We start from the raw sequence: 12,673 nt of genomic DNA, 5'->3' as shown, positions 1-12,673 counted from the left end.
AATACGATATGTTGGACAAATTAGACATGAGAAACTCATTCCCTGTGAGCATATCGGTGACAGTGCACAAGGAAAAAACTGAACCCGTGACCCCAACAGTAAGTAGATCAGCGTCTCTGCTATTCTGTGGGGAGCGTTTTTCTGGCATCGTTTGTCCCCTTAGAGGGAAAAATCACTGCAAATCAATACGCAGTTGTTCTGAGTGCTCACCTTTACCCTATGATAAAACATTTCTGTCCTGATGGGAGACAAATTATGTTGGGATTTTCCTTTATTAAGTCTAAAAGTCCTCAATGAGCGAGACAAAGTGGGTTAAACAGTTTATTGAATTGATTTCTGCTGTTGAGAACTGTTTGTCATCTGTGGCTGACTTTACAATGTGATGAAAGAGAAAAGACCGCAAGGGAGGGGAGAAGAAAGAGAGAGATAAAACTACCAACGTTATTAAAAATCATAAACATAATTGGCTTATGCGCAACTCATCGTTCCCACCCTCCCAAGTGGGGGAAAAAAATAGAACAACTCTTGCCGAATACTAAATACTGTATGAAATGGGGCGATTTTAAAATTTAAAAACATAGAGGGACTAAACTGCTACTAAAAGAAGAAATTATGTCGATCGTTACATAAAGGGGAGATTACAAGAGAAGCAAATAACACCACACCTGACTGTTTCAAAGAGGCAACAGTAAACTAGAGACACTGAAAGCCTGATGAGGCAGATTCTGGCAAAGCAGTCGATCACATCAGCTGTTCACAGCATTTCCAACATCAGTGAAGAAAAACAGAGGGGGGTTGTTGCATATATCTAAAAATAATTACATGTTATGATTGAAAATAAGAATCATACAGATTAAACAAGCTTTTTGTTTCCAGATGTAAGCGATCAGGTCGGGGGACGGGGGGTTATTATAATACATATCGAAACATAAAAAACAAAGAGGGGAGGGAAAGGACTGATGATTGTGTGCTAATTTCTACCATAACACCAAATCAAGATCCTTGTGCCGTATACAGAGAATTCAAAGGCCCTGATATGCAGCCACTGCATCGCGGCGTCGCTCCGGGACACGTCACAAATGACATCTAGCACCATTCAAAAAGAAAATGTGGACATAAAGGAGAGTGCTTTGTACAAATCAGGCTAACATATTCACACGGCTACAGTGAAAAGATGAATATGAAGAGTTTAAACTGCGGGAAGGTGTTAATTCTGATCACAAAATTAAATACAAACATACACAAAATTTTAAGAAATAGGAGGGAGATGACAAAATAAAGTCTCGCTACAGAGTAACAACATGCTATAGTGTTTTTAAATATTGGCAGTGAAAAACAAACAGACAAAATGAAACGTCAAGGGATAAGCTAGTACTGATAAACATGGCTGGACAGCTACAATACATCTCTCTTTCAAAAAAAAAGGGAAGTCAAATCTGAGATCAACTCTTTTAAAGACAGAAACGTCTGCAGGAAAACACAAAGTGTTGGTTTCCAGTCTGCCGTAACAGAGAAATTGTGCAAAATGAAGTCGTTTTTGCTGTTGTCTGATTACGTCTGTGCAGAGCTGTCTTCCTGTCGCTTTTCTTCCGAGTGACCCTGAGAGGTAACGGTTGTATGAGTCTCGTTTTGAGATGAGAAATCGGCGGCATGTTGGAAAAAAAAATTTAAACCACGTTTTCGATGCAGGTTTTTTTTTTTTTTTTTTTTTACTTGGATTTAAAGAAGGAAGAAAAAAAGCATGAGGCAGATGACTGCGATTTTTTTTAGTAGAAACTGTCAAGTATTTGCCTCATTCGTCTTTCAACGTCACGTTACAGGCATCTTCTGCAAAGCGTATGTACACCAAGGATACTGTGTCAGGCCCAAGCACTCCCTAAATGCCATGCAAATGCAAATATTAGTGTTCCTTTGGTTATGTAAAAAAATCTACATGCATGTCGTCCTTTACAAAAATAAAAGTGTAGAAAATCACCATTAAAAATGATCTGAGAATGCTTCCTCCAATGTAAAAAAAACATCACTTGTCATTAGTAATATATTCATATGTATTAATATCTGATTTATTATCTCCATCTAAATTGTATATTAAAACTATAATCAAATATATTCTCTTTTTTTGTACTTCTCACACTGTGAATTAATTTCTTTAACGTTAGTACTGAATTATTAAAGTGTGAGAGCATATTCTGAACTTGAAGCAGCCGAATCCCGCCCCCTTCCCCCAAAAAACATATCAGGAAATGTTAAATAGCAAAACCCTTCAAGAAGTGATTTTTTTTTTTTCAAAATTTCCTTCAAGATTTCATGTCGCTCTCCTGATACGTCTGCATAGCGTGCCATCATGTGCAATGTATACATTACATGTTTCTTTTACGGGATTATAAACTCTCTTTTACTGAAATGGCATAACCTAATGTGAATGTACGCTCTTAGTTTGGGGTCCCTGTGTCGCAGGAAACCTAAGTGCCTTGAAAATGCAAAGACTCCAGGAAAGGGGGAAAAAAAAGAGGAAGAAAAATCAGGTAGACCATTTAAGAGTGGAGGCATATTGCTGTCGAGGACGATATAATACTTGGCCAACCGATCACTCGTTAGCGTATAAATTTACCCTTGAATGCCCCGAGTAGAAATTCACAAATCACCTTTCTTCATGTTGTTAGTTTTAACTGCACATCAGGGACAAAAAAAAAACACCCTCTACCTGACATCTACTGTAACACACCGGATTGAAGCCAAAAATGCCAAACTGCAAGTACTCTCAACTGTTGAGTCTCCAAATTTAATTGGAGATTTTTTTTTTTAGCTCTAAACTGATAAATTTAAAGTCCAGGCAAGACGAGTGTTGGGTCAAACATTTTATGCCTCCAGTTGTTCAGTCTTTATCTTCCACCTGTTCATAACGCAGTCCTCCACTCCTTTCTCTCGAGGAGTTGAGTGTACCTTGTTCAGACGATCGAACAGCATTTGGTCTGGCAATTCAAGCTGAGCAAAGTGTCAGCGGGAAAAACTGGCCATTTCTCCGAAAACGTTGCAGTCCGTCAAGTCCTCAACACCGTCCAGATCCGGGGTACCGTATTCACCCTAAAGCTATTCTGCTGTAACTGAAACATAAACGGCTCCCAGCAGACGGGAGCTGACGATTTGTCTTTTCACTCTAGAAACACCGTGTCACACATCTTTAAAAATGATCAGTTTGGATTAAAAGAAGAGGAGAAAAAAAATGGCCAGCAGCCAAATCGTTGCCAAGTGTTATAAAAAAAAACAAAAGACTGAGAAAAGTCGTGCATAGTAGCCTGAATCTCCTCCCCGTCCTCTGCATGTGTTGGCACATGACATGGGTGAGGTCTGGTTCTGCCGTTTAAAGTCCAACAGAAGTTTGTGTCTTCATCCAACAGGGAGGAGTGATGCACCGGTGAGTTTTCTGTCGTTTTGTGAGGTTATCGTGATTGGAGATCAGTTCCTGCAAAACAACAGGATAAGAAGGTCATTTGGGTGGCTGCTGTTGTGTTGCTCATAAATCTCGATTATGCAAGTGTTCTTCTTAAACGGTCACTAGCTAACGTCTATACATTACGTCCACGTGTTGCTCCATGTGGTATGCAGCTGAAACAATCTATGTGAAAAAGCTCAAACATCCCAAAACATAAAACTATTACATTTACAACTACATGGAATAAAAAGTTCCTTCATTTGAGAAGAAGACAGCTGCCCATATTTAGTTTCTAATTTTATTCTTGTGTCCATTACGTGACTTTCAGCCCTACATCATTTTTGTTTTAGTTGTTTATTGACCCAAAAGACATATTTTCGGCTTCTAGCTTCTTAAAAGCGAGCATTTATTGTTTCTCTTTTCTTCATATCACTTTAAACTGAATGTTTTTAGGTTTTTGAATAAAGAACCTTCTGATTAGCATTTTACGTCATTTTTATTTTACAGACAAAGATGAACTGCTAAGCTGTGTTTGTGTGTGAGACAGAGAAGCTGAGAGTCTACCTGGCTAACTTCGTGTGGTCAGCTGGAGAATTAACTGGGCACCCAGTTGTGAGCGGAGCCCTGTGTGGTGGCGGGGCCCGGGTAGCCTTGGCCTCCAGGCATTATGGGGTCAAAGTTGAAATCGATGCCTTCTCCGTCCATGAGGTCACTGTTGATTATGTATTCCACATCACAATCCAGGTTTTCGGTGAACATGTCTATGTCCAAGTCAGTGGGCAGTCGGTCCTGACCGCTGGGGAAGCAGGACGGAGCTCCGAACTGACTCATCCCCTGCATGTTTGCGGTGGGATTGGCAGCAGCGGCGCCTCCGTGGTGGGAGCCCCCTGCTGGCACCGAGGCGTGCTGGGCTTTGAGAGTGGAGAGCTGCGACGGGTCCTGAGACATAACTGAGAGGATCATCCCCAACCCCATCTGAGAGTGATGCTGGTGCTGGTGCTGCTGCTGCTGCTGCTGCTGCTGCTGGTGGTGGAGGTGATGCTGCTGCTGCGGCTGCATCTGAGCCTGCAGCCCGATGGGGGCCACAGGGTTCGGCTCCAGCCCTTTACCCAACAGCAGCTGGTTGGGTTTGGGCCTCACACCCACCACTGATGAGCCCAAACCCATCAGGCCCGCCCCTCCAGGATTGGGCATAAGGGGGTCCACCTGGGTCATCAGGACATCAGTGGGAGGAGGAGAGTCGGAGGTGAGCAGCGCCTCCAGGCTGGAGGGGACGTGGGTGCTGTAATGGCCGCTGCCACGAGAGCCGGAGCTGGACATGGAGTTGAAGAGGGAGTTGCTGAAGGTCGACGGCTCTTTGCTGCTGGGTCCACACTGGGAGACGGAGGCCTGGGTCCCAGCGTGGGTGGAGGCCTGTGGGAGGCTGGATGACTGCAGCTGGTGGAAGGAGGGGAAGCTGGAGCCTCGAGGCAGCAGGGTGGAGGCAGAGGGCAGCGGAGTGGGAGGTGCTGGTGGAGCTGTGCTGGGGCTGGCTCCTCCCTGCTGCCCGGTCATCAAAGTGAGGCCGTCAATCAGATCCAGCTCCTCCATCAGGGTTTCGGTGAGGGTGGGGGTCAAGCTGCTGGCGGCGTATCTTCCTAGCAGTCCGTCCTCGGGCAGGTTGTCGTCGTCCTCCTGGCCGGGAGCGATGGGGGACAGGCGTCCGCTCAGGGTGCTGGCGTTAGAGCTTGTGCGTGGGCGGAAAGTGGTCCACATGTCGGTGTCATCCAGGCTGCCACGAGACGAGGGGCTGCTGCTGTTGACGCCCCATTTAGAGAACTGCTGGGATGAATTAGGGCTGTCTGCGCCCGCTGACCCCGTGCTGCCGTCACCCTGCAGCACCCCTCCAGCACCTCCCAGGCCAGCTGCTCCTGCCTGCTTCTTGGTCTGCTTGGCCCTCATGCGGCTCTTCAGCAGTTTGCTGCTGTTGTCCATGGAGGCGGCGCGGCGGCGAGGAGCCTTTCCAGTCTTCCCCCCTTCTGGGTTGAGCATCCACCAGGAGCTCTTTCCTGTCGATTCATTGTGTACCCTCAAGAACTTGTTGTGGAGTGATAAGTTGTGCCGAATTGAATTCTGAAAACCGAGAGAAAAAAAAAAAAATTATGAAAACTTTAACCTTTTCTGGTTAAAGATGAGTTTCCTTTCCTGGAATAGAAAGTTTCACTTGCAGATGAAGTGCAAATGTTTAAAATTATCTGACCAAAACAAAAGGACACAGAATTATGGTGTCTAACTGAACCTGGGAGTCGACATGTCTTCATGAGGTCACAGAACGGATTAACTCATCTATTCGAGATGTACTCTAATTTTTTTTTCTTTTAAAATTCTGGCTCATTTATGATGTCAGTATTGTTTGCAGTAACATCTTTTACTTGTATTAACTCGGAAAAGGAGTTCAAAACTAACAGACAAATGTAAACTGTACCAATGAGCCACAAACAGTTCTTACTTTGATTCAAGGGTTCATATAGAGAACCACCGCTGTGGACTGCAATGACTGTTTGATTAGTGATTAATTGTCAATTACTTAGATAATTAAATGCTTTGAGTACTTTCTTAAGAAAGAAAATGCCACAATTTTTGGATCTCAGCCTCTTAAATTTGAATATTTTCTGACTTATTTTCTCCTCTATGACGGTAAACTGAATATCTTTGGGTTGTGGACAAAACAAGATGTCAGAACCAAGAGGACGTCACCGTGGGCTTTGGCAATCCTTGATCAAACATTTCTGACATATTTTGACATTTTGTAGAACAAACAACTAATTAAGTGAGAAAATAATTGACAAATTAAGTTCATGAGAATAACCATCAGTTGCTGCCCTATAGTACAAAAGCACATATTTAAAGGGGCTCCTACAGAAAATAAATCCATGGCAGTAATGCCTATAATCACAATGCAGCCAATTAACAACACAGAAACTTTTGGGTGATGCGCTGTTGTGCTTTAGTATCAAAGTACTTAGTCGGGAAAACTTATCGTAGTTCAGTTCAGATCAGAACTTTGTTGCACACAAATCATATCTACTTCTGCTGGTACAGAAGATAAATGTTACATATTCATATAATCATCATGCAGCCAATTAACACAACAGAGGATCCTTTTCCCTCCCATATCTTAATAAATCTATACACTTGGATATGCATGTACTTTATTCCATACCAGGCCGGTCATCTGCAGACCAGTGCATTAAATGCCACTGCTACAAACACTCCTGAAACCTGACGTTTTAGCTCACTTTATGCATGGATGGACTGATGCTCACCTTCCAGCCGGCTGAGCTGTTGCTGTCTCCTTTGTCCCTGAAGTAAGGCACGGTCTTCACCATCCACTCGTAGATCTGGGCAAGGGTCAGCCTCTTCTCAGGGGAGTTCTCTATGGCCTGGCTGATCAGGTCTGCGTAGCTCTGGTTCCCCCACGCGTTGCGTCGGGAGGATCCTTTGCGGGGCGTCGCTCCGGCTCCTCCCACGCCGGCCACGACCCCGCCCTCGCCCGCTGCCGCCGCTTTCTCGGGCTCGGACGTGATTTGCTGTGGCTCAGGCTTGTCCTCGTCGGCGGGCGGGGTCCCGGCGGCGGACTCGGTGCCGTCCGCCCCCTCCGGTTTGACAGCCGAGATATCGGGCCTCGGCAGCGGCCACGTGCAGGAGCGAGGTCTGCTCTGCGGCTCGAAGTCTGGGTCGATCGGGGGCACCGACGACTCCTCCATGGCTCCTCTGGACGTCCTCTCAACCGCACAGAAAGCTGGTTCCCCCTAAAACATCTACCTTTAAAGTTTAAAGGTGACTCTGGGCGCTAAAAACTCTCTGACCACAACAACAACAACAACAGCAGTGCTGGAACCACTGCGGGGTGTCAACTGAGGGGCCGAGAAAGAGACGCAATAATCTGGACACACCAGCAGCCTCGGTTAATCCTCAGATTGGAGATTAGGGAACCCAAATAATCTCCTTAATAGTAACTATCATAAACCTTCCGATTTATATAGAAGGAAGGAGGGCTGGGATGAGAGTCCCTTTGTTTGAATGAAATAAAAACAAAAGTGGCAGAGCGGCAGTGAGCACCAAAACATCTGGATATACAGAGGTTTGGACTCACCTGGGAATTAATTATGAAGTCCTCAGTGTAAATGGAGACAAAATATAGCCATTCCTCTTAATAAACTCTCAATTTAAATATCTGCTCAATCGTAAAAGTGTGTTAAAAGCGAATAATTTAAGAAAAAAGTGACTAATTTCGTACCGACCTACAGGGTGAGACAGTGGAGGGATTAGCAGGCTACTGTTACAAAGGAGCTCTGAGGAGAGGCTGTCCGTCTGTGCTTGTAAACAACGTGAGGTCTGAGTTCTCCACCACACAAAAAACAGCACAAAGTATTCGTAAAATCCCACAAACGGTAACAAAGCAGAGCGGTTTAACGGGAGCAGAGCTGCGGCAGCTGATTGTCCGAGCGGCGGGTTTGTTCAACAACTGTCCCAAAGTGTCGGCGCAGGATCGGGACGCTGGCCGCCGTCTCTTCGGCCTGTACGCTGGAGCCGCTGGAAACAAACATCCAAACAAACTTCCAGCGAGCGAAGAGCACTGAGGGCCCGGTTTTAGAAAATGTTTAATAGTGTTAAGGGGTGATTAATGCGTGGAGGTGGTGGAAATGTAGTGAGAAAAGTCCGTGTCTCAGGTCTGCACGATCCGCCACATTGCGGCCAGGCGCATGTCACCATCTGCCATGTTTCTCCGCACTCCTGCCGCGGCACACGATGCTCGAAGAAACGCTTATAAAACTCCTCCAGACCGAGGCCCCGAGCTCAGCCGATCCTCAGACCGTGTCGTCGGTAACCGAGTCCGTGTCCGGGTCCCCGGAGTGCGGGGAGAAGCTGGTCTCCGCAGGTCTGTCGGCTCCGACTCGCCGCACTTTGAAAACACCACGATAGCCTCCGTAACGTTAGCCGCTTAAGCTGCTGCTACTCCAGAGTTTACAATCCGTGGAAAAGTCCGCCAAAAGCCTCCGATAACTTCCCTCAAGTAGCCGCTTCTAATCCGCGAACACTTTTCTACAACTTGCCGTCGTTGTGTGGCTCCAAATATTGGCTCCTTCACTCTCTTTTTGACTTGTTTTGTTTTGTTTTGTTTTGATCGAGGCGAAGCCTCCCTTCTGACGTCTGTTTACCACTGTCAGGCAACGCGCTCTGCGCAGGCGCAGAGCGGCATTCTGGGAAACCGAGTCGTTCATGTGACAGCACAGGCGTAAACAGCAGCTCATGGAGGCAACATGTACCTGCAATAGAGCGTTATGTAAGAGTTTATGAAAGTGTGCTAAGTACACTTAGGCCATTTAGGGTATTACCGGTAACTAGAGACGCCAGACTGGTGACAGAGTGTGACAACAACAAAACAACATGTTTTAATAATAATCATAAAACAAGATAAGATTTAACCTTTTTAACCACGAAGGACGTTATTATATAAAAATGCTTGTCTATGCTTTTTGGTAACCTTTACTACTGTTTGGCCAGATGAACATGTTAGGTCGCCTGAGGGCAATAAATAACTAAATATAAACTTGATGCAGCCCCCTAGATCTCCCGATATTTCATACAATAAATATATAGTTTAGTTATACACACTCAGATCCACAAACAAAATATACAGGCTGCTCATCACACATGTACTACAAAACAGTTACACTTGAATTAAACCAGAAGTTACCTCGCTAACCCCAAATCCTACTTCACGTTACTCAGGACGGGGCAATGGCCACAATATCATTTATGGTGATCTCTACAATTCTACAATTTCATTTAGCAGACGCTTTTGTCCAAAGCGACGTACAACACAAGCAAGAATTCAGACATAAGGAAAAACCTGTAGTAAGTGCAAAAAGTGCTTCAAGTGTGATTGGTCAAAGGTGTTGCCATCAAGTTGCGGAAGAATTGCTAACCCCCACCCCTCTCTCATAAAATATAGGACAGATCTGTAAAGTCAGCACCTCTATCTACTGTAGATACCAGCTCAGCCACAACTCTGCTCAAACACTGTAAAAGTACTCTACACTACAAAATGATGAGGTTTAAAATTGGAGCAATTCAGGCATATAATTTTGAATAATAATGATAAAGAAAGTCTTATCACAAGAGCTGACATGATTGGTTCTTTAAGACTGGTACAAATGGAAACCTGGAAGTCTGAATCTGTGCTCAGAGATGCTCGGTATGGCATTCTGGTCATTATATCTCTTCCAGCATATAAAAAAACACCATACAGACATATTAAAAAGGTAAACCTACCACTAGCCAACTGCTGCTAATAAACATTTTGACAATGGAAGACGGAGCCACAAGATCAACAGATAATTCAGATCAATCTTTCGTTAAAGCAGTCAATCAGATTATGAAATATTTAGTATACTTTTACAGATAAGACATGCAGGAGGCACAATTAAAGTGGAAATGCTGCAGGTATGTGTCTTCACCACCAGCATATTCAATAACTTTTTTTTTTAGGTCCCTGTCTGTTTGGGGTCATTTACCTGCTTAGCAATTCATGCTTTCTCCACTAGATAGACACATTTTTGGGTACCAAGGCCTCTTTATTCACCCATGTGTTCTGTTCCCTAACCTCTGGACTATCAGGTTTATTCACTAAAGTTCATTCCTGGCCTTGAGAACAATATGAGTAACCTAATAATCAAACTTTTACGAGGCTTCAACCACATCTCATGGTCTTTATTTGTGAGTTACAGTAGTTTGACTGAAACTGAAATGTGTTTAAAATCCCAAAGAGAGGTAGTAAATGTACATCTAAGGTGCCACATGTTAAAATCTGACAACAGTTAAACTTTCATTCATTGACATCATGACGTAAAACTGGATTCTGTTAACCTGAAAATGTTGCAGACTTGCACAGCAGACGTCTGTCTTGAAATAAATGTTCTGAAATCATTCATATTAGAATACTTCACTTGAGATTTCATCCTAGTTATATATATTTAGCAACAGCTATCAGAGCTTGATTAGAGACATTGTCCAAACAATATGACTTGGACTCCATTGTTTCTGAGCTGTGGCAGGGTTCAGTGATTTTTTTTTTTTTTTTTTGGTGTGTTTTGTTCGCTGGGCCTTTGTATACCAGGAGAGTAGTGAACAGTGAAATGTAAATAAGGAAACCTGTGAGAAAGCATAGACTCACCGCTGTTCTTTGATGGTCTATAGCTTAGTATGTCTGAACAGTTTGTGCTCTAACCTCCACATTCTGTAGCTTTCTGTGTGCTAATCCTGCTTCATTTGGAATGCTTGTGTGGCTTCCTGCTCTTTGTGATCAAAAGTAACACACCCATACCGATACTGCACTTAATCTCCACCTTTAATGTTTGCCTTTAAATCCCGCACGTTCCTTATTAGCTGAGTCATGGCTGCGAAGGGGCCGGTAAGAGGTTTCCTGTGTAAAACGCTTCAGTGGCTCCAGGTGTCTGATATCCAGGTGCAGACCCACTTTGCCTGTCGCTCTACTATGATTAAACTAATTGCACATGCTGTGGGATCAACATGAGGAACCAGAGACCATGTGTTGTCTGTCGGTAATCGGGCAGGACCCACCACAGCGCTGTGCACTCTCAAATGTTGATTAGCTTTTTCTGTGGTGGGTTTTTATACCCACTTAACCAAATGTTGGATCAGTGTGAGTACGAGTGATTGAGGCCTTCATTTATGTCTGCATGGGTCTTCTTTTAACCCTTCTGTTGTCCTGCAGATCAAAACTGACCCGTTTTAAAGTTTGAAAATGTGGGGGAAAAAAATTTTCAGTGAAACTTCTGATGTCCACATTTTTTACATTTTTGGGAAATCTTTGAACATTTTTTGGTGGAAAAAAAATAAATGTTAAAAATTTTTCTTAAGAACAGTCACATAAAAATCTGCCAAAATCCAGCGAGATTCGTTGGATTTTGGTTGATTTTTATGTGAATGTTCTTAAAGAAAATATTTGAAGTTTTACTTATTGTAAATATATATATATATATATATATATATATATATATGTGTGTATGTATATGTGTATATATATATATATATATATATATATATATATATATATATGTCATTACTTTAGATATTTTTAGGATTTTTTTTGGAAGATTTTTACTCATTTTTTGAAACTATTTACAAGACGTTTCTTGTCAAATTTGGGGGATTTTTTAAAATAAAACTTGAAGGAAATTTTTTAAGGAATTATTGGAATTTTCTTCCTAAAGGTTTTGCAAGTTTTCAGAAATTTGGGGAATTTTTTTGCTGAATTTTTGGATTTTGTTTTTTAGACAATAAAACAATATTTTTTTGTGCCTGTAAATGAGAACAACAGGAGGGTTAAATCACTTGAAACCAAACACAAGGGTGATGTTAAACCAGTTAAAGCATATCTGCTTTAATTGACGTGTGGCATTGATGGAGCTCGGGAAAAGGTCATGCTTCTGTCCTGATCTTATTTTATCCCGTCTGTTTTAATCACTATGACCTGTCCATTATGTTCCCTGCCTCTCTACTAACCCTGCGTCAGCTGGTTCAGGCTCCAGCCTCCGGAGACCCTATCCAGGCTGAGACAGGTAATGGATGCTTTTAGCTAATCAAGGGACGTTTTAATCACTTGATCCACTGCCACCTAGTTGTTAACTAGGTTGAGCAGGAGGCTTAAAAGCAGCTTTGGAATGTTTTGTCTTTACACTGTATCTGTTTTCTAAAATGCTAATAGCACTGGTGCCATCATATGAGTTCCACTGATATAATTTTATTTATTGGGAAGTGAAGATTCATGCATGTACATTCAGTGAATTCATCAGATTGTTCAGGAAGGATTCACACACACCAACCAGCTTTATAATAATATATAATTTTTATGATAACAGGCATTGTACCAACAAATAAAAAACATCTTAGCAAAGGTTTGTATTTGCACAGCACATAAGCCAGTTGTTCCACATTACATCTGATGTCTCACCACCCTGCTAACGTCCCTCCATTGATGGGTAATTGCTTCAGAATAACTTTTGTGACTCATGATACAAAAACATCAGGCGCGTCTGTTGGGAAATTCCACTAAGTGAAGAGTAACTGCACTTTATTCTGCAAATGCAAACAGTTTAGCAATTGCGTTTTTATCTCACTGCAGTTTCAGGCAGGTCTTCTTATGCTTAAGCTCGTTTTACATGACAAAAATCA

At 42.9% G+C, this 12,673-nt stretch overlaps 1 protein-coding gene across 1 annotated transcript; it reads right to left on the bottom strand.

The window, feature by feature from the left end:
* Window positions 1-308: 308 nt before the first annotated feature.
* Window positions 309-8,671, bottom strand: foxo4 (forkhead box O4). Its single transcript, XM_022196699.2, has 3 exons — window positions 6,739-8,671; window positions 3,998-5,545; window positions 309-3,463 (listed from the first exon to the last, which is right to left on the bottom strand). Exons 1-2 carry the CDS (start codon window positions 7,177-7,179, stop codon window positions 4,028-4,030), a joined length of 1,959 nt encoding a protein of 652 aa, XP_022052391.2. The 5' UTR covers window positions 7,180-8,671; the 3' UTR covers window positions 309-3,463; window positions 3,998-4,027.
* Window positions 8,672-12,673: the final 4,002 nt, after the last annotated feature.

The sequence above is a fragment of the Acanthochromis polyacanthus genome, chromosome 10 (assembly GCF_021347895.1).
Source record: "Acanthochromis polyacanthus isolate Apoly-LR-REF ecotype Palm Island chromosome 10, KAUST_Apoly_ChrSc, whole genome shotgun sequence".
Classification (NCBI taxonomy): domain Eukaryota; kingdom Metazoa; phylum Chordata; class Actinopteri; family Pomacentridae; genus Acanthochromis; species Acanthochromis polyacanthus.
The sequence above is the reverse complement of the archived record's forward strand: the minus strand, read 5'-3'. Positions and strand labels throughout refer to the sequence as shown.